Source organism: Pseudophryne corroboree, chromosome 4, assembly GCF_028390025.1.
Source record: "Pseudophryne corroboree isolate aPseCor3 chromosome 4, aPseCor3.hap2, whole genome shotgun sequence".
Classification (NCBI taxonomy): domain Eukaryota; kingdom Metazoa; phylum Chordata; class Amphibia; order Anura; family Myobatrachidae; genus Pseudophryne; species Pseudophryne corroboree.
The window spans coordinates 295,309,368-295,332,575 of record NC_086447.1 but is presented as its reverse complement, the minus strand read 5'-3'; the positions used below and the strand labels follow the sequence as shown (position 1 = coordinate 295,332,575).

Here is a 23,208-nt window from a genome sequence, read left to right as displayed (position 1 = left end):
TCTCAGGATAATCTCCAACGATAGATACTTTACTGGAAAGGGTAAGTTATTCCTAAAAACTTCCAGTAAATATAGGTCAATAGGGGCCCTAAGTTGGGTACATTGCCTTCGCTATCGACAGTGTATGGTAGTACTGGCCAACGTGGCGTGAGCGGGTGAAGAGCGCTCTGAGAACTTTCACCGTCACCTTATATTGAGTATTTTGGTGTTTGTGGGAAAAGGCCCACAATTATGGGAGCCAGTTGCTCAAGTAAGGGATGTTTAACCAGGGTTCAGGTTGAAGAGGTGCGACCAAGAGAGTCAGCAAGGTTTATTAGGTGTGAACAATATGGTTCACACACGGAGGCTTTTTGCAATGAATGGGTACGTATGACTGACAAAGATAGGGTACCATTCCCTAAGGTGAGCAGCTTTGAACCAGAGGTATTGCAGAACTTAAGGATATGTCTGATAAAATAAAAAAAACAAAGGGTCAGACATACAAATTGTTTAAACCTGTGGCAGCAAGAGGGGTTGGTGAGTTTGATCCTAAGGTATTGCAAGTGGTATGTCTAACCAAAGTCATGTAAGACAAAAATGAAAATATAAGAACTGTTTGAATTTGTAGCAACAATAAACAAGTAGGAAGAAAAAAAAAAGAGAATGCAAGTACACCGCCATATGTAGATGTGGAAGCAGTTACGGCCAGCATACAAACTATAGAAAATAATAAAAATATGAAAAATATGACTGTAACCTATATATGTACTAATGAATGTTGAAGTTTTATTTAGGAGGAGAAGGTGACCTGATTGTTTTCAGCCATTTCTCATGTACCCAGAGGAGTATCCAACCGGTAAAAGAAGAGCAGTAGCCTGTGGGGGAAGTGGCTGAGACCAGTGGAACAGGTAAGTATGGTATCATTCGTGTACATTTATAGTAAAATAAAAAAATACAAAAAATAAAAACTAAACAAAAAATCAAGAAAGTAACATCAGAAATGGAGAAAAACCTGTCCGCACATTAGTATTTGCCAGTAGGAAAGCGGATGGAGGCAAGGTAACCCCAGGGTATTTCTTTCAGTTACCATATAAGAAGTATTCATTCCTAGTAATGCCCCTAGTAAATATTAGCTTGGAAATGTTTATTGAACCATGTACAGACCCCTAGTACGGGATGAGAAGGATTGAATGAAATACTTTGCATGACCTAGAAGCTTGTTAAATTTTTTATTTTTTTTTATTTTTGTCTCTTGCAGTAATAGAAAACTCTCCATCTGGATAAGACCACTGGTAAACACTAATTCGGCAAATGGGAGGTGGCTGTCTCTGTGCAAATGGACTGGCTCAATAAGGCATTGAGTGTCAGGGTGCAGACTTCTTTGCAAAATTGGAAAGGGGTCACAGTAGCTAATCTTAGATAGTGTGCTATTGAACATCACCAGAATAGTGCTAGGCGCAGAGAACAACAGGTGGAGAGGTTGAGGACAGTAAGTATACTGGCACATACAGGAAAGACCCATCAGTCCAAACCCCAGATCCCTAATGGTCAATAATATGTTACACTTGTAGGAAGGAAGGGCATTTTGCCAGAGATTGTAGGAGTAGTAGGACACATAGTCAATATAGATCCCCTAGACAGAAAACACAAGCCACATTATTAAACACATAGACGGGACCAAGGGACATATAGTAAGGAATCATAAGCCATATAGAAAACACAGATTCGGCTAATGGGAAGAACAAAATAAATGCAACATTACCCTTTGACAAAACTTGAAGACTAATTTCGCATTCTGCTGTTCTAGATGCATGTCCATCACAGGTAGAGGAAATTATCTCACAGATACCGGGTTCCCTATGAATTTAGGATGGACAGGACACTGGATTGATGGCTGGGATAGTCCCAGTAGAGATAAGACACACAGATTTTTTTTTTAGGCGTATAGACCAAGTAGAGAATCACTTCCCCGTAGTGCCCAATCCAGTTGTCAAATTTTTATAAAATTCTTCTTCACCTCTACAAACTCATCTGTCACCAACCTCTATTCTGTTTCTCTACAGTTTCCTCTTCATCTTTTGCGTTCACACAGGGTGGTACAATACATGGACCCAAGTACAGTTCAAACTCCACATGCCTAGGTCCTTCAGAGTTCTGCCCGAACCCAGTATATCTCAACAGCACGATGACACCAGTATTACTGCAGTGTGCCTTGTCATGCACAAAGGGTGGAGAATGGGAATACTGGTGAAGGGAAATTTTGTATAGACACTGATATGCCTGTTGGTGAATGGCAAACCCAGACATTTTCTTTTTCATTTTCTTCTTCTTTCTCTCCTCTAGAGATGTTTCTTTTTTCTTTTTTTTTTTCTTTTTGAGTTATGCTCATGGTACTCTACATTGCAAACACACGATAGTTAAATTAAGATACAAAAAATGTGTGTTCTTTACAGGAAAAGGCAGTCTGGAGGACAAAGGGGTATGGCCAGGAGTCCTCAGGACTGTGGGCAGGTGGCAGGGCCGGACTGGGACAAAAAATAGGCCCTGGCATTTTTGAAGCACACAGGCCCACCTCTGTGACTCCTCCCCTTACTATTCCTGACTCCTCCCACTTAGTCGTCTATGTTCTTACAAATATAATTAATATTCTAACAACATACAGGCGTACATCATTCTCTATTAAAATATACTCAACCAGTGGTTGAAGTGGAAATTTGTAAGTGGAGGCAAGGAAATGTGAGGTTTGTAATTAAGCGCGCGCCTTCGGCGCGCGCGCTCCGGAAAAGGGGGCGTGGCCACTTAAAGGGGGCGTGGTCACTCAAAAGGGGCGTGGTCTTCAGTGTAGTTTACCACACCATACACCCCTTATACGCATTATGCACCACGATAGTAGGACCCCTTATACTATCTAGTACTGCTGCCCCTTTCACATTATACCACACAGTATGAGCCAAAATTCACATTACAGCACCCGGTATGAGCTGAAATTTACATTATATGCCCCCGATAGTGCAGTGCCAGGTATACAAATGCCCCCACAGTGCCAGGTATACAAATGCCCACACAGTGCCAGGTATACAAATGCCCACACAGTGCCAGGTATACAAATGCCCCCACAGTGCCAGGTATACAAATGCCCCCACAGTGCCAGGTATACAGATTCCCCCACAGTGCCAGGTAAACAAATGCCCCTCACAGTGCCAGGTAAACAAATGCCCCCACAGTGCCAGGTATACAGATGCCCCCACAGTGCCAGATCCACAAATGCCCCCACAGTGCCAGATATACAAATGCCCCCACAGTGCCAGATATACAAATGCCCCCACAGTGCAAGGTATACAAATGCCCCCACAGTGCCAGGTATACAGATGCCCCCACAGTGCCAGGTATACAGATGCCCCCACAGTGCCATGTATACAGATGCCCCCACACTGCCAGGTATACAATTGCCCCCACAGTGCCATGTATACAGATGCCCCCACACTGCCAGGTATACAATTGCCCCCACAGTGCCAGGTATACAAATGCCCCACAGTGCCAGCCAATTGCCCCCACAGTGCCAGGTATACAAATGCCCCACAGTGCCAGCAAATTGCCCCCACAGTGCCAGGTATACAATTGCCCCCACAGTGCCAGGTATACAATTGCCCCCACAGTGCCAGGTATACAATTGCCCCCACAGCAGCCAGTGCTGCAGCTACTTACCGCTGCTGCACTGCTGCTCCTCCTCCTCCTCCGGGCTGTGAGGGACGGGGGTGAGAGCGCCGGGCGCCCGCCAGCGCGGCTGTTTCTGGTGCGGCAGCGTATAGCATTCAAAGCAGCCGCCGGTTCGTGAGCCAATCAGAGCTCGCGGACCGGCGGCTTCTGATTGGCTGCCGGTCCGCGAGCTCTGATTGGCTCACGAACCGGCGGCTGCTTTGAAGTCTGCTATACGCGCCGCGCCAGACACAGCCGTGCTGGCGGGCGCCCGGCGCTCTCACCCCCGTCCCTCACAGCTCTCCTATCCTGTCAGCTGAGACGCGCTGCCGCCGTACTGAGCGGCAGCGCGTCTCAGTGACCGCTGGACCGGCCCACGTGGCCATCGGCCCTTCTGGCATCTGCCAGAAGTGCCAGATGGCCAGTCCGGCCCTGGCAGGTGGACACGGTAAGCCAGTAGCCCCCAGAGCATACCTTCCAAGTCTAGCTGAGGTGGCACACGGTCTGACTCATCTAGGCAAAGAGGGTAGGTGCAGGCTGATGAGAGCCTACTGGTGTGCGCCAGGATTCTATTCTCATGCAGGTAAGAGAGCAATGACCTGTCTTACTTGCTTGAGGAAGAATATTGGTAAAGCAATACCAACAGAGCCATCCCATATCCCTCCTGCAGACGGATCTTTTCAGGAAATACAAATCAACTTCGTACAGTTAACACCCTTTAGGAATTATTCTTATGTATTGGTGTGCACTGATGTTTTCTCAAACTGGGTAGAGGCATTTCCTGCCGCCACGGATGCTTCTGTGTTTACCGCAAAGAAAGATTGCACAGAAATTTGTGTGTAGATAATGGTACCCCTAGAAGTAGGAGCAAAGCTTGAAATTGTACTTTTGTGATCATAGATACTGCCACTAGTATTATGTAGCTTCGGAACCACTCCCAGTTCTTCATTCAACGAATCACCCTCTTCGAAATTTGTTTTTGGTTTGGTTTGGTTTTGGTATTTGTGTCTTTTTGGTTGTTTTTGGAAGGCAACCTCATGTCATGATTGATCCGCACAATGATCAGAGATGCACCAATGAGGTGACAGTACAGTACCTTATTGAGATGAGCCAGCAGTTGAGAACTTGACAAAAGAACTTGAAACTGTTGATTGCTGATATGCCAAATACTAACTGTCTTGATTGTGAACCAAGAAACTGTGTGATTGTTCTTACGCTCAGGTTGCCTAATAGACAGGTGGGAAGAACCATACCAAGTTTTGTTGACAGCACTATCCCAGTGAAAGTAACCGAGAGAGAGACTTGGGTCCACGATTCCCATTGCAGGAAAGTCGGTAGTCCGGAAGGAACTCGTAAATGGAGTGAGATCGCAAAAGTATCACCAGAGACTCTGTTCCGTGAAGACTGAGAGGCGGCACTGTTGAACACTACCTGTGCGTACTAAAGGATTGCAGAAAGACCAGTCATTGTAATTGATTTGTTATGAACAAGAGTTGTTTTGTTCTATTTCTCTTTTCTCTCTTTCCCGCTGACAAACATTTTTTTTCAGGCTATTCTATTTTTGCGAGGTTTTTTTTATAAGGAGTCGAGTGTGGGACTGGAACTGGTTCTGTAGGAAGGAGTGATCTCCTTATAGGATCCCAGGATTAGCCGATCAGTTTGTTAAAATCAGAGAAAAATCAAAGTTCTAGTAGTTATGGAGTTCAGAGGTAATCAGGAACAATCAGACAATGGCTATCCACACATTGCAGATAAAAAGCTCATTAATATATGTGGAAGAAAGGTTTATGAGTGGCTCTCACCGAACTCTGAAGGTTTATGTTATTTAGGAAGGACACTACTTATAACCCTTGTTCAGAAAATGATAGGAATATGTAGATCATGAAAATTTTATATGTCACTTTCACGATTTGTTTGTGTCTTCTTCATCTACCCAGCAGAACCTCAATCGAATCCAAACATCAGTGTACAAAGACGTAGGTACATGTATGTGTGAAATGTTCGTCGCAAATCAGACATTATAGGCCAAAGCACTGTCCCAGCATACTCTATAGGTTGAATGTTGTCCCACACCCAACCAGTGGTCCCGTGACCGCCGAGTGCATATAGAGGATGTCTTGTCCTCCTCCCTGTCTTCCCCAAATATAGTCAAGTGTCTGATTTGCTAAATTAATATATACTTGTGTCTAGGTCACCGATTATGGTATGAAATATTTTTTTTTCTTATGTTAATAATTGATGGCAGTTATTGTTTAGTGCCAAAGGGTGGACTGTCGAAGTCAAAAATATTACATAAAAAGAACATACAAACTACACACATATGAGTCGCTATACTTGCAAATACGCGCAGCGAGCACAGCAAAATATGGTAACACGCATTTACACGGACATGCCACAGAGATGGATTCAACACTTATTTCATGCAGTACATGATTATAGTGATATCAAGCGCCAGACATCATGATGATTTAAAATTATGTAATGAAGTAATGTCATGTATGTGTATTATTTGAACGAAACAAGATAGACCGGTCATGTTTACTATTGTAGCAACCAGATTGATGTGTAGATTCATTTGATGCTTGTTGTGTAGTTGTGGGACATTGTAGCGGATAATTATGATTAAATGTATAAAAGCTAAAATCACTTTTATTAGAACAATAGATATTCCAAACAGGAAGATCAGGCCAGCCCCTTTGGACGACCCCAAGGCTGAACCTGTTCAGCATATACAAAGAAACTAGTGACTCATCATGAATGAGAGAGAGTCCCCTCCCCCAAAAAACTAGATAACACTTGCTGATCACACAGGAGGGCAGTTCATGTTTTGGTCTCAGAGTTGCTGATCGGTCCCAGACGATGATGGAGTTCTTGCATGATTTTACAGAGAGAGAGAGAGAGTCATATGAAGGGACAAATTTATATAAGAAAGCACACAAACTACCCACAAGGGTGTGACCCCCTGTGGAAAATCAGGAGCGCTGACCCTACTAATTATTGGAGACAAATAAATAATGATTACAATAATACTAATTAAAATATACAAATTATAATTTATTAACATATAATGCTGCAGCATAAATGACATACATTAAAACCATAATAGATATGTATATGAGCTTCTAGTGCAAATATATATATATAAATTTCTAGTGCAAATGCTCCACCTATACTAATGAAACAATTAAAAATTATCTAAAAAACCGAGGCTTGGATTTCCACCATGGATTTCATAGAGTCCACTTGATGCATTAATGGACCCGCTGATTCAGCATTTTTGGACACCAATTATATTCACGTGTCAGTAATTCATCAGTGTCCCGGAAAAATGTGTGCACACATATATTGATTCCAAATAGGCAATTACCGTATATAGTTGGATCCTTATATCACCTCAAAGGTCAGCCTGTTAGGATGATTCCAATTAAAAGAGCTCCCTCTGCTGGTGCTTGTCCATTAATTGCAGATTATCTGGAGACTGTATTTCACAGGATTTCATCCACAGCTCTCCGGCTCCCTCTGCTGGCGACTGGCCGAAATTGCAGGTAAAAGGCTGATATCGTAGCCACGAGCCGGTGATCGCTTTGAACAATTAAGTGGTGATTACCACTGATGATGATGGTCCCTTCAAAAACGCGTTTCTCCGCCTTCCACACTCAGCGGCTTCCTCAGTTTGAACTGAGGAAGCCGCTGAGTGTGGAAGGCGGAGAAACGCGTTTTTGAAGGGACCATCATCATCAGTGGTAATCACCACTTAATTGTTCAAAGCGATCACCGGCTCGTGGCTACGATATCAGCCTTTTACCTGCAATTTCGGCCAGTCGCCAGCAGAGGGAGCCGGAGAGCTGTGGATGAAATCCTGTGAAATACAGTCTCCAGATAATCTGCAATTAATGGACAAGCACCAGCAGAGGGAGCTCTTTTAATTGGAATCATCCTAACAGGCTGACCTTTGAGGTGATATAAGGATCCAACTATATACGGTAATTGCCTATTTGGAATCAATATATGTGTGCACACATTTTTCCGGGACACTGATGAATTACTGACACGTGAATATAATTGGTGTCCAAAAATGCTGAATCAGCGGGTCCATTAATGCATCAAGTGGACTCTATGAAATCCATGGTGGAAATCCAAGCCTCGGTTTTTTAGATAATTTTTAATTGTTTCATTAGTATAGGTGGAGCATTTGCACTAGAAATTTATATATATATATTTGCACTAGAAGCTCATATACATATCTATTATGGTTTTAATGTATGTCATTTATGCTGCAGCATTATGTGTTAATAAATTATAATTTGTATATTTTAATTAGTATTATTGTAATCATTATTTATTTGTCTCCAATAATTAGTAGGGTCAGCGCTCCTGATTTTCCACAGGGGGTCACACCCTTGTGGGTAGTTTGTGTGTTTTGTTAAATATAGGGATTGCAATTATCCCTATAATTAGGAGCAGCAGTCCTTGCTATTATTGAAATCTCCTTCAGTCCGGCAGTAACTGGCGCCTGAGAGTATACACACCTGTCCACACAATTCTAGTGTGGGGGCGGTTGTGTATACACCCAGCATTATATAAGAAAGATATGGTATTGTATCGCTGGCATGTAACTGTAACTATATGTAACTGTATGTAACTATGTTTTAACTGCTTACTGTGTGAGTATAACCATGTAACGATAGGTATACTGTACTTTGTAATATATTGAATCCATATCCTTTTAATAACAAATATATACATCAATGAGCTTTGGAACTCAGATAATGTGTGGGTGTATTGTTTTCTCTTATGGGATGCAGTGTTTTGCTATGTATAGTGCACATTCATAGCACATGGTAATAAGAGGTGCAGGCATTTACAATATATATTAGAGCGGGCATTTTAAATATTTGTGAGAAAACAATTTGGCATTCACACTAGTATCCAACACGGACTCTGTCCTGCAATTAGGGAGAGCTGGTAATCACATCTTCGGTCTCCTGATAGTGGCTACCTGACAGTAACAGTTGTATGTTCCTTTGCCTCACCAATGTTATTGTATTATAGATGGAATAATACCTCCCATTATGCTCAGCCTCTGGTAGCAGCTGAACAACAGCAGTGGATATATGTTCCATCACCCCTCCAGTATTATAGAGGTTGCGTGGGCAGTCTTTCCTGCTTTGCTTAGCCACTGACGCGTTTCGAGTCCACAGACACCACCACAAATGCGTGTGTTTGTTAATGCCCCTCACTGTTACATTTTTATCTCCATTTCTGGAGCACAAATATGTGTTCTACACAAAGAAAGCACAATATTATGATGATGATTAGTGCCGGTATATTACAGCATTCTTAACAAATTTATCAAGTGACTAAAGTTTGCAATATTTCATTATTTAACAAGAAATTGCAAAGAAAATAAATATTTCTAAAAATGTAATTGTTTTAAAGGTAAATCGGTCTTCCTTGCTGGTTGAGGAGCCGTCCAAAGAGCAATCACCTGTGGATGAACAGGTTATGAACCTTACTGACATAGAGTCTGACGTTCAGAGCACAGCCAAGCTTCCTGACAACTCTACAGACACAGATGTGGAGGAACTAACAGGCGAGGGTCAGTTACCGGAATTTTGTAACATTGTATTATTCGTTATTGTCATACAGGTTTTTACCTGCTAATGATGTAACCAATTATATGCTTATTTCTTCCTTTAATCCTTGTTCTCTGCTGAAAATATGCAGATTAAGCAAAGCTTGTTACTAAGTAATACAAAACACTTGTGTAAGCGGGATACGTTCAATTTTAGGATTAGGCTGCGGGACGGACTTTACCGGAGTAGACAAATAGGGGGGTTAGGATTAGGCTGCGGGGGTAGGGAGGTTAGGGTAAGGCTGCGGGTGGGAGTGTGTAGGTGTGTGGGGAGGGGGGGGGATGGGGAGGGTTAGGCACCAACGGGGGAGGGTTAGGTTTAGTTAGTGGGGTGTGGAGGGTAAGGTTTAGGCACTTACCGGGGAGGTTAGGGTAAGGCACTCATATGTGTGGTTAGATTTAGGCAGCAGTCAAGAATGGTTAGGGTTAAGGGAGTGAGTTAGAATACATAACTCGCCTCTGTCATGATCTTCATCATCGGGATGCCTGCGTGTGCATTCTGAGCCCCGGCATCCTGTGCACCGGGATATTCTCCACCCAACCCGTATAAACAGTACTGTAACTTTCTGTTTGCAGTTATAAACAATCCCATCACTGTGGTCACAGTGTGGCTCATGTTATATAAAAGCAACACATTTTGTGATTTTCCATATCTACAACAACATAAGAGCAAAAGATTTTAGAATACTTTGTTTTATTACATATGTATCCTATTATCTGTCCCTCAAAAATAATGTGAACCTGATGTACTACAAGTCTTCGTCATCAGCATGCACATGCCCCTGCCCGATAGAAAGTGCAAAAGATGCTCCTCCTAAAAGGCGTATTTACAGTTACATGCTGGCCTGCACGGGTTGCATTTTGTGAACATGCCCTTAGTGAACTTTGCTTATGTTAGAACGCCCCTTACCACCTCCTTTCCGCCTCCCCTGTCATAAGGTTTGATGTGTGTATTGTGTGGGTTTCGTTCTTATGATCAAAGAGAAATAGTATTACAGGGGGACCAATTGAGTGAGTACAAATCAACAAACACTTTATTAAATAAAGGTTAATATTATTATAAGCTTATTATTTTACTATCTATGTAACACCTATTAACATTACTTTTAAAACATGGCTTATGCTTCTTATTAACATTTAACCTCTCACTAGTGTGGTGCCTTGGGGCATTTGGCCAGTGCAGAGTTGGGGGGTTCTGTGCCTTGGACTTGTATCTTAATGTTAGGGACCCATCTATAATACTAAATACTAAAAGCAACACACCTTTGTATCAAAAGGGTTAGTAACAGCACCGGAAATGGAAGCCGGTGTGTTTACAAAAGAGGTATCTGCTAGTGTGAAAGCAAAAAAAATGGATGTTAAAGAAATATAACCAGACACAAAATAACGACAAAGAGGTGTACCTTGCCAGACGGAAGGAGACTAAGAAGGTGATCAGGAGTGCAAAGGCCGAAGCTGAGGAAAAAATGGCCCATACAGTTGTCCAAAAGTTTTTTTGAGTATATAAGTGAAAGGAGGAAATCAAATGGAGGAATAATAAGACTTTATAGTAAAGCTGAGTACACACTACACGATATAGTGGATGATGTGCCCGATTCCATTTAGTGTGCATGCACTGTGTCGCTGACGTTGCACGCTCCTGCACGTCTTAGCGACATTGACTGTCAACCGTGCCTGGCGACATCATCAGTGAGGGCAGCAGCATGGATCCTGCTCCCCGCCGTCACTCGTCGGTGGCAGTATCGGCAAGTGTGTATGCACATGCATACGGCATTCGGGGAAAGGGGTCCCGGCATTCGGGGAAAGGGGTCTCGTGTAAACATGGGACCCCTTTCAGTCCGCTGGTTCGGCTGTTCGTTTTCTTTTTTTGCCAAGTACGAGGATTTATATCTGGACACTGGATTGAGGTGAATATAATTTGATTCACAGGTACCCCGGTTCGTCGGATCAGGAGACGTGGCAGTCGGCGGGTCAACATAGGTAAGTATGTGTGTGTCGGCAGGTGTGCAATAAAGTTTCTCTGACGTCCTAAGTGGATGCTGGGGACTCCGTAAGGACCATGGGGAATAGCGGCTCCGCAGGAGACAGGGCACAAAAGTAAAAGCTTTAGGATCAGGTGGTGTGCACTGGCTCCTCCCCCCATGACCCTCCTCCAAGCCTCAGTTAGGTTTTTGTGCCCGGCCGAGAAGGGTGCAATCTAGGTGGCTCTCCTAAAGAGCTGCTTAGAGTAAAAGTTTTGTTAGGTTTTTTATTTTCAGTGAGTCCTGCTGGCAACAGGCTCACTGCAACGAGGGACTTAGGGGAGAAGAAGTGAACTCACCTGCGTGCAGGATGGATTGGCTTCTTAGGCTACTGGACACTAGCTCCAGAGGGACGATCACAGGTACAGCCTGGATGGGTCACCGGAGCCGCGCCGCCGACCCCCTTGCAGATGCTGAAGAGAGAAGAGGTCCAGAAATCGGCGGCTGAAGACTTCCCAGTCTTCTTAAGGTAGCGCACAGCACGGCAGCTGTGCGCCATTGCTCTCAGCACACTTCACACCAACGGTCACTGAGGGTGCAGGGCGCTGGGGGGGGCGCCCTGGGCAGCAATGAAAGTACCTATGCTGGCTAAAAATACATCACATATAGCCTCTGGGGCTATATGGATGTATTTAACCCCTGCCAGGTTGTCAGAAAAACGGGAGAAGAAGCCAGCCGAAAAGGGGGCGGGGCCTATTCTCCTCAGCACACAGCGCCATTTTCCTACACAGCTCCGGTGCTAGGAAGGCTCCCAGGCTCTCCCCTGCACTGCACTACAGAAACAGGGTTAAAACAGAGAGGGGGGGCACTTATTTGGCGATATTATTATATATTAAGATGCTATAAGGGAAAACACTTATATAAGGTTGTCACTGTATAATTATAGCGTTTTGGTGTGTGCTGGCAAACTCTCCCTCTGTCTCCCCAAAGGGCTAGTGGGGTCCTGTCCTCTATCAGAGCATTCCCTGTGTGTGTGCTGTGTGTCGGTACGTGTGTGTCGACATGTATGAGGACGATGTTGGTGAGGAGGCGGAGAAATTGCCTGTAATGGTGATGTCACTCTCTAGGGAGTCGACACCGGAATGGATGGCTTATTTAGGGAATTACGTGATAATGTCAACACGCTGCAAGGTCGGTTGACGACATGAGACGGCCGGCAAACCAATTAGTACCTGTCCAGGCGTCTCAAACACCGTCAGGGGCTTTAAAACGCCCATTTACCTCAGTCGGTCGACACAGACACGGACACTGACTCCAGTGTCGACGGTGAAGAAACAAACGTATTTTCCATTAGGGCCACACGTTACATGTTAAGGGCAATAAAGGAGGTGTTACATATGTCTGATACTACAAGTACCACAAAAAAGGGTATTATGTGGGGTGTGAAAAAACTACCTGTAGTTTTTCCTGAATCAGATAAATTAAATAAAGTGTGTGATGATGCGTGGGTTTCCCCCGATAGAAAATTATTGGCGTTATACCCTTTCCCGCCAGAAGTTAGGGCGCGTTGGGAAACACCCCTTAGGGTGGATAAGGCGCTCACACGCTTATCAAAACAAGTGGCGTTACCGTCTCCAGATACGGCCGCCCTCAAGGAGCCAGCTGATAGGAGGCTGGAAAATATCCTAAAAAGTATATACACACATACTGGTGTTATACTGCGACCAGCGATCGCCTCAGCCTGGATGTGCAGCGCTGGGGTGGCTTGGTCGGATTCCCTGACTGAAAATATTGATACCCTTGACAGGGACAGTATTTTATTGACTATAGAGCATTTAAAGGATGCATTTCTATATATGCGAGATGCACAGAGGGATATTTGCACTCTGGCATCAAGAGTAAGTGCGATGTCCATATCTGCCAGAAGATGTTTATGGACACGACAGTGGTCAGGTGATGCAGATTCCAAACGGCACATGGAAGTATTGCCGTATAAAGGGGAGGAGTTATTTGGGGTCGGTCCATCGGACCTGGTGGCCACGGCAACAGCTGGAAAATCCACCTTTTTTACCCCAAGTCACATCTCAGCAGAAAAAGACACCGTCTTTTCAGCCTCAGTCCTTTCGTCCCCATAAGGGCAAGCGGGCAAAAGGCCAGTCATATCTGCCCAGGGGTAGAGGAAAGGGAAGAAGACTGCAGCAGGCAGCCCCTTCCTAGGAACAGAAGCCCTCCACCGCTTCTGCCAAGTCCTCAGCATGACGCTGGGGCCGTACAAGCGGACTCAGGTGCGGTGGGGGGTCGTCTCAAGAGTTTCAGCGCGCAGTGGGCTCACTCGCAAGTGGACCCCTGGATCCTACAAGTAGTATCCCAGGGGTACAGATTGGAAATTCGAGACGTCTCCCCTTTGCAGGTTCCTGAAGTCTGCTTTACCAACGTCTCCCTCCGACAGGGAGGCAGTATTGGAAACAATTCACAAGCTGTATTCCCAGCAGGTGATAATCAAAGTACCCCTCCTACAACAAGGAAAGGGGTATTATTCCACACTATTTGTGGTACTGAATCCAGACGGCTCGGTGAGACCTATTCTAAATCTGAAATCTTTGAACACTTACATACAAAGGTTCAAATCAAGATGGAGTCACTCAGAGCAGTGATAGCGAACCAGGAAGAAGGGGACTATATGGTGTCCCTGGACATCAAGGATGCTTACCTCCATGTCCCAATTTGCCCTTCTCACCAAGGGTACCTCAGGTTCGTGGTACAGAACTGTCACTATCAGTTTCAGACGCTGCCGTTTGGATTGTCCACGGCACCCCGGGTCTTTACCAAGGTAATGGCCGAAATGATGATTCTTCTTCAAAGAAAAGGCGTCTTAATAATCCCTTACTTGGACGATCTCCTGATAAGGGCAAGGTCCAGAGAACAGTTGGAGGTCGGAGTAGCACTATCTCAAGTAGTTCTACGACAGCACGGGTGGATTCTAAATATTCCAAAATCGCAGCTGATTCCGACGACACGTCTGCTGTTCCTAGGGATGATTCTGGACACAGTCCAGAAAAAGGTGTTTCTCCCGGAGGAGAAAGCCAGGGAGTTATCCGAGCTAGTCAGAAACCTCCTAAAACCAGGCCAAGTGTCAGTGCATCAATGCACAATAGTCCTGGGAAAAATGGTGGCTTCTTACGAAGCGATTCCATTCGGCAGATTTCACGCAAGAATTTTTCAGTGGGATCTGCTGGACGAATGGTCCGGATCGCATCTTCAGATGCATCAGCGGATAATCCTGTCTCCAAGGACAAGGGTGTCTCTTCTGTGGTGGCTGCAGAGTGCTCATCTACTAGAGGGCAGCACATTCGGCATTCAGGACTGGGTTCTGGTGACCACGGATGCCAGCCTGAGAGGCTGGGGAGCAGTCACACAGGGAAGAAATTTCCAAGGAGTGTGGTCAAGTCTGGAGACTTCTCTCCACATAAATATACTGGAGCTAAGGGCAATTTACAATGCTCTGAGCCTAGGAAGACCTCTGCTTCAAAGTCAACCGGTGCTGATCCAGTCGGACAACATCACGGCAGTCGCCCACGTAAACAGACAGGGCGGCACAAGAAGCAGGAGGGCAATGGCAGCAAGGATTCTTCGCTGGGCGAAAAATCATGTGATAACACTGTCAGCGGTGTTCATTCCGGGAGTGGACAACTGGGAAGCAGACTTCCTCAGCAGGAACGACCTCCACCCGGGAGAGTGGGGACTTCATCTGGAAGTCTTCCACATGATTGTGAACCGTTGGGAAAGACCAAAGGTGGACATGATGGCGTCCCGTATGAACAAAAAACTGGACAGGTATTGCGCCAGGTCAAGAGACCCTCAGGCAATAGCTGGGACGCTCTGGTAACACCGTGGGTGTACCAGTCGGTGTATGTGTTCCCTCCTCTGCCTCTCATACCCAAGGTACTGAGAATTATAAGACGGAGAGGAGTAAGAACTATACTCGTGGCTCCGGATTGGCCAAGAAGGACTTGGTACCCGGAACTTCAAGAGATACTAAGAAGGGACTTGCTTCAGCAAGGATCATGTCTGTTCCAAGACTTACCGCGGCTGCGTTTGACGGCATGGCGGTTGAACGCCGGATCCTAAGGGAAAAAGGCATTCCGGAAGAGGTCATCCCTATCCTGGTCAGAGCCAGGAAGTAGGTGACCGCACAACATTATCACCGCATTTGGCGAAAATATGTTGCATGGTGTGAGGCCAGGAAGGCCCCCACGGAGGAATTTCAACTCGGTCGATTCCTGCATTTCCTACAAACAGGAGTGTCTATGGGCCTCAAATTGGGGTCCATTAAGGTTCAAATTTCGGCCCTGTTGATTTTCTTCCAGAAAGAATTGGCTTCAGTTCCTGAAGTCCAGAAGTTTGTCAAGGGAGTACTGCATATACAACCCCCTTTTGTGCCTCCAGTGGCACTGTGGGATCTCAACGTAGTTCTGGGATTCCTCAAATCACATTGGTTTAAACCGCTCAAATCTGTGGATTTGAAATATCTCACATGGAAAGTGACCATGCTGTTGGCCCTGGCCTCGGCCAGGCGAGTGTCAGAATTGGCGGCTTTGTCTCACAAAAGCCCATATCTGATTGTCCATTCGGACAGGGCAGAGCTGCGGACTCGTCCCCAGTTTCTCCCTAAGGTGGTGTCAGCGTTTCACCTGAACCAGCTTATTGTGGTACCTGCGGCTACTAGGGACTTGGAGGACTCCAAGTTGCTAGATGTTGTCAGGGCCCAGAAAATATAGATTTCCAGGACGGCTGGAGTCAGGAAAACTGACTTGCTGTTATCCTGTATGCACCCAACAAACTGGGTGCTCTTGCTTCTAAGCAGACGATTGCTAGTTGGATGTGTAGTACAATTCAGCTTGCACATTCTGTGGCAGGCCTGCCACAGCCAAAATATGTAAATGCCCATTCCACAAGGAAAGTGGGCTCATCTTGGGCGGCTGCCCGAGGGGTCTCGGCTTTACAACTTTGCCGAGCTGCTACTTGGTCAGGGGCAAAAACGTTTGAAAAATTCTACAAATTTGATACCCTGGCTGAGGAGGACCTGGAGTTCTCTCATTCGGTGCTGCAGAGTCATCCGCACTCTCCCGCCCGTTTGGGAGCTTTGGTATAATCCCCATGGTCCTTACGGAGTCCCCAGCATCCACTTAGGACGTCAGAGAAAATAAGAATTTACTTACCGATAATTCTATTTCTCGTAGTCCGTAGTGGATGCTGGGCGCCCATCCCAAGTGCGGATTGTCTGCAATACTTGTACATAGTTATTGTTACAAAAATCGGGTTATTATTGTTGTGAGCCATCTTTTCAGAGGCTCCGCTGTTATCATGCTGTTAACTGGGTTCAGATCACAGGTTGTACAGTGTGATTGGTGTGGCTGGTATGAGTCTTACCCGGGATTCAAAATCCTTCCTTATTGTGTACGCTCGTCCGGGCACAGTATCCTAACTGAGGCTTGGAGGAGGGTCATGGGGGGAGGAGCCAGTGCACACCACCTGATCCTAAAGCTTTTACTTTTGTGCCCTGTCTCCTGCGGAGCCGCTATTCCCCATGGTCCTTACGGAGTCCCTAGCATCCACTACGGACTACGAGAAATAGAATTATCGGTAAGTAAATTCTTATTTTTACTCTCAAGGTGTGTGTCTCCTGTTTTTATTTGGGTATTTTTTTTCCAGTAGTACTACAGGTACCAGCGGGCCCGTTTTTCTCCCGCATGCTGGTACTTGTGGTTCTCCAATTACCAGCTTGCGGGGGAGGCTTGCTGGGACTTGTAGTACTACAGGAAAAAACAATATTCTTTACATTTTCTCAAGGCTATCAGCCTCCCATCCGCAGCCCTTGGATGGGGGGGACAGCCTCGGGCTTCACCCCTGGCCCTTGGGTGGCTGAGGGGGGGAACCCCTTGATTGAAGGGGTCCCCACTCCCCCAGGGTACCCCGGCCAGGGGTGACTAGTTGGATATTTAATGCCACGGCCGCAGGGCACTGTATAAAAGTGACCCCCGGCTGTGGCATTATCTGTCCAGCTAGTGGAGCCCGATGCTGGTGTAAAAAATACGGGGGACCCCTACTCTTTTTGTCCCCCGTATTTTTTGCACCAGCACCAGGCGCAGAGCCCGGTGCTGGTTTTAAAAATACGGGGGATCCCCTGTCCATTTTTCCCCCGGATCTTTAGAACCAGGACCGGCTCGAAGAGCCCGAGGCTGGTTATGCTTTGGAGGGGGGACCCCACGCCATTTTTTTCCGTGATTTTACCATTCCATCTAAAAATATATATATATATATATATATATATATATATATTTATTTTTTTTAAATATATAAATAATACTTGTGCCTCCCAAAAACACAAAGCAAGTACCTAATCCCTTCTAATATAAATAGATATGCTATTACCAATAAAAAAAACACCCAAAAAAACATGTTTACATTTTTTTTTATTAGATTCACCCACCAAAGTGTGGCGGATTGAAAATGACGAATTTACTGTCTAAAAGCACTGTTGTCGAATTTCCAAACTTCAATTGAATATACTTTTGTCGAATTGCCGCATTTGCACCATTGCAGAAAAGTCGAATTTGACAAATGACGAATTTCAAAAAGTCGAATTTTTAAATTCCGTTTTTTTGACGGAAAGTACTGAATTGCATTGTCGATTTTTTTTTTTTTGGGCGAAAAAGTCCCATTTTTCGACAATTTCTGGAATTCGACCGCAATTGCATATACCCCTATGTGTACATTGTGCACTATTTGGATTAAATATGTAATGTGTTCTGATGGCTCTCCATGCGTACACAAACACCGCCGTAAATACCCATACCACGCGCCGATGCGCAGGTCACGCGGGAGCGACCATACGCAAATTGCGGATATGTGCACTCACGGCAGAACAAGTGCACGCGCAGTGGCCATGTGTGTGCAGTTTATATGTGCTGTGTGTTCTTCAATATTTTTCGACTTTGACAAATATTAAAGCTGAGCTCCAGTCTATATATTTACTATAATGAGTCTCTTCGATGTAAATAATAGAAGAGTCATACAACTCCAGTGTGAAATATGAGGCCTCCTTTTTGCATCCTTTCCATCCAGGTAATTTACTAGAGTCTGCTGAATGGCTAAGGGTGTGTGCTAGTTGGAGTTCATACTCTTTCCCTGTATGCCCGGCCATTTGTCTATAAATGTCTCTCTGCTCTGTTCTAGTTTAACACCATGAAGGAGAAAACCATGCACATGGTTTATAACGGCTATACAGTATGTTTGGAATCACTATGTGACTTCTATAAACAGTCTTTGCTTGTCCTAGGCACAGTAATAATTCATTAAGACCACCCAATTACAGATCCATCTACACTCCACTACTTGGCTAAAACTGTCGACTACCTTTGGCAGGTATAAGCAGACTCCTTGGCCAGTTGCAGCCCTTGTGCAGCATTCCCAGCTTATACCAAATAGTGCATATTAGTTATACTGTCTGTAAAGTCACATACCCGTTCTGTGTATAAGTGGTGTATGTATGAGCTCTTGTTCTCATATAATGTTCCTGCTGCGCTAATCAAGGCTGTAAAATGTAGTTCTAGTACACAGGGGTGGTGCAGGGATGGTAGGCAAAAAGGATAAACAATACTGACAGCTACAGTAGCTCCAGCATTCTTACTAGCTGTACTGGGTGCAGTGTATTTAGTACTAGTCTCACCAGCCCAGCCTTGCTTCCTGGCTCTCATGCTGCAGCTGTGGTCTATATGAATTGCATTGCTCTGTACACCCCTCTCAGATGGCTTCCACCAGTTAGTGAGCTTAATAGCCTTTAGCCATTCCCGCAACCCCTCCCCCTAGCTGTGGTGTATGTGTGTGTAGGGAAAACTTTCTCACCACAGCCAGGTCTCCAACTCTCCGGGCTGCCCTATGCCTCCTTCCAGCTGTCAGTCTCAGTTGATGCCCCGGCCCATTTGGAAGTTGACCACGCCCCATCTGCTTACTCTGCAACTGTTGGTGACCAGTGTATTCTGGCTAGACGAACAGAGCAGTGCTTTTCTTTCCTTTCAGCAGCCGGAGTGTGCTGTCAGGTAGCGCCGCCCACCGATGGCTTTGCCTCCTGCTGCCAGCTTGACTTGTCACACTGCCAAGTTCCACTGCCGGGGCTCACTCTGCTTACCGCCGCCCGGGGTAAGAGCTGCCAGCTTCACAGCTCCGGCCAGCCAGGTACGGGGGGTGAGAACTGAAGAGAGATCTCCAGACTGTCTGTCAGCAGCAGGTGACATTGCAGTCAGACAATCTATTCATTGAGCTATATGCCCTTGCATAGAAAGGTAGATAATTCTGAGCTAGAGAATTCTAACTATTTGACGCTTACCTTGTACTTTGTGAAAAAAAAAAAGATCAGCATTGCGGCTGAGCAGATCTATGTAGTGTGTGGCTGCAAGGGATTGGATGTGTGGCTGCACACTACATAGATCTATTCAATTGCATTGCTGATTTTATTTTTTACAAAGTACCAGTAGCTTCATATAGTAATCATAATTTTCTCTATCGTCCTAGTGGATGCTGGGGTTCCTGAAAGGACCATGGGGAATAGCGGCTCCGCAGGAGACAGGGCACAAAAAGTAAAGCTTTAGGATCAGGTGGTGTGCACTGGCTCCTCCCCCTATGACCCTCCTCCAAGCCTCAGTTAGATTTTTGTGCCCGGCCGAGAAGGGTGCAATCTAGGTGGCTCTCCTAAAGAGCTGCTTAGAAAAGTTTAGCTTAGGTTTTTTATTTTACAGTGAGTCCTGCTGGCAACAGGATCACTGCAACGAGGGACTTAGGGGAGAAGAAGTGAACTCACCTGCGTGCAGGATGGATTGGCTTCTTTGGCTACTGGACATTAGCTCCAGAGGGACGATCACAGGTACAGCCTGGATGGTCACCGGAGCCTCGCCGCCGGCCCCCTTGCAGATGCTGAAACGAGAAGAGGTCCAGAATCGGCGGCAGAAGACTCCTCAGTCTTCTTAAGGTAGCGCACAGCACTGCAGCTGTGCGCCATTTCCTCTCAGCACACTTCACACGGCAGTCACTGAGGGTGCAGGGCGCTGGGAGGGGGGCGCCCTGGGAGGCAAATGAAAACCTTTTTTGGCTAAAAATACCTCACATATAGCCTCCGGGGGCTATATGGAGATATTTAACCCCTGCCAGAATCCATTAAAGAGCGGGAGACGAGCCCGCCGAAAAAGGGGCGGGGCCTATCTCCTCAGCACACAGCGCCATTTTCCCTCACAGAAAGGCTGGAGGGAAGGCTCCCAGGCTCTCCCCTGCACTGCACTACAGAAACAGGGTTACAACAGAGAGGGGGGGCACTAATTTGGCGTTAGAAATATATAAAAGATGCTATAAGGGAAAACACTTATATAAGGTTGTCCCTATATAATTATAGCGTTTTTGGTGTGTGCTGGCAAACTCTCCCTCTGTCTCCCCAAAGGGCTAGTGGGGTCCTGTCCTCTATCAGAGCATTCCCTGTGTGTGTGCTGTGTGTCGGTACGTGTGTGTCGACATGTATGAGGACGATGTTGGTGAGGAGGCGGAGCAATTGCCTGTAATGGTGATGTCACTCTCTAGGGAGTCGACACCGGAATGGATGGCTTATTTAGGGAATTACGTGATAATGTCAACACGCTGCAAGGTCGGTTGACGACATGAGACGGCCGACAAACAATTAGTACCGGTCCAGACGTCTCAGAAACACCGTCAGGGGTTTTAAAACGCCCGTTTACTTTAGTCGGTCGACACAGACACGGACACTGAATCCAGTGTCGACGGTGAATAAACAAACGTATTTCTTATTAGGGCCACACGTTAAGGGCAATGAAGGAGGTGTTACATATTTCTGATACTACAAGTACCACAAAAGAGGGTATTATGTGGGATGTGAAAACACTACCGTAGTTTTTCCTGAATCAGATAAATTAAATGAAGTGTGTGATGATGCGTGGGTTCCCCCCGATAGAAAATTATGGGCGGTATACCCTTTCCCGCCAGAAGTTAGGGCGCGTTGGGAAACACCCCTTAGGGTGGATAAGGCGCTCACACGCTTATCAAAACAAGTGGCGGTACCGTCTATAGATAGGGCCGTCCTCAAGGAGCCAGCTGACAGGAGGCTGGAAAATATCATAAAAAGTATATACACACATACTGGTGTTATACTGCGATCAGCGATCGCCTCAGCCTGGATGTGCAGAGCTGGGGTGGCTTGGTCGGATTCCCTGACTAAAAATATTGATACCCTTGACAGGGACAGTATTTTATTGACTATAGAGCATTTAAAGGATGCATTTTCTATATATGCGAGATGCACAGAGGGATATTTGCACTCTGGCATCAAGAGTAAGTGCGATGTCCATATCTGCCAGAAGATGTTTATGGACACGACAGTGGTCAGGTGATGCAGATTCCAAACGGCACAAAGGTGTATTGCCGTATAAAGGAAGAGGAGTTATTTGGGGTCGGTCCATCGGACCTGGTGGCCACGGCAACTGCTGGAAAATCCACCGTTTTTACCCTAAGTCACATCTCTGCAGAAAAAGACACCGTCTTTTCAGCCTCAGTCCTTTCGTCCCTATAAGAGTCATATCTGCCAAGGGATAGAGGAAAGGGAAGAAGACTGCAGCAGGCAGCCCATGTCCAGGAACAGAAGCGTTCCACTGCTTCTGCCAAGCTCTCAGCATGACGCTGGGACCGTACAGGACCCCTGGATCCTACATGTAGTATCCCAGGGGTACAGATTGGAATGTCGAGACGTTTCCCCTTCGCAGGCTCCTGAAGTCTGGTTTACCAAGGTCTCCCACCGACAAGGAGGCAGTATGGGAAACAATTCACAAGCTGTATTCCCAGCAGGTGATAATCAAATTACCCCTCCTACAACAAGAAAAGGGGTATTATTCCACATTATATTGTGGTACTGAAGCCAGAAGGCTAGGTGAGACCTATTCTAAATCTAAAAAAATTTGAACACTTACAAAGGTTCAAATCAAGATGGAGTCACTCAGAGCAGTGATAACGAACCAGGAAGAAGGGGACTATATAGTGTCCCGAGACATCAGGGATGCTTACCTCCATGTCCAAAATTTGCCCTTCCCACTAAGGGTACCTCAGGTTCGTGGTACAGAACTGTCACTATCAGTTTCAGACGCTGCCGTTTGGATTGTCCACGGCACCCCGGGTCTTTACCAAGGTAATGGCCGAAATGATGATTCTTCTTCGAAGAAAAGGCGTCTTAATTATCCCTTACTTGGACGATCTCCTGATAAGGGCAAAGGCCCTCATTCCGAGTTGTTCGCTCGCAAGGCGAATGTAGCAGAGTTACACACGCTAAGCCGCCGCCTACTGGGAGTGAATCTTAGCTTCTTAAAATTGCGACCGACGTACGCGCAATATTGCGATTACAAACGAGTTAGCAGTTTCAGAGTAGCTCCAGACTTACTCTGCCTGTGCGATCATTTCAGTGCTTGTCGTTCCTGGTTGACGTCACAAACACACCCAGCGTTCGCCCAGGCACTCCCACCGTTTCTCCGGCCACTCCTGCGTTTTTTCCGGAAACGGTAGCGTTTTCAGCCACACGCCCCTGAAACGCCGTGTTTCCGCCCAGTAACACCCATTTCCTGTCAATCACATTACGATCGCCGGAGCGAAGAAAAAGCCGTGAGTAAAAATACTTTCTTCATAGTAAAGTTACTTGGCGCAGTCGCAGTGCGAACATTGCGCATGCGTACTAAGCGGATTTTCACTGCGATGCGATGAAAAATACCGAGCGAACAACTCGGAATGAGGGCCAAAGTCCAGGGAACAGTTGGAGGTCGGAGTAGCACTATCTCGGATACTGCTACAACAGCACGGGTGGATTCTAAATATCCCAAAATCGCAGCTGATCCCGAC

The 23,208-nt window shown here is 45.9% G+C and overlaps 1 protein-coding gene across 7 annotated transcripts in view; it reads left to right on the top strand.

Annotated features, from left to right (window-relative positions):
- The window catches only part of PHC3 (polyhomeotic homolog 3), a 364,349-nt gene that overhangs the window by 258,572 nt on the left and 82,569 nt on the right, over positions 1-23,208 (top strand). For all 7 annotated transcript variants that reach the window (XM_063916218.1, XM_063916215.1, XM_063916214.1 and 4 more), the window contains one exon: positions 9,115-9,274. In XM_063916218.1, the coding sequence (XP_063772288.1) occupies positions 9,115-9,274 (160 nt within the window). The remainder of the gene's footprint in view (positions 1-9,114; positions 9,275-23,208) is intronic.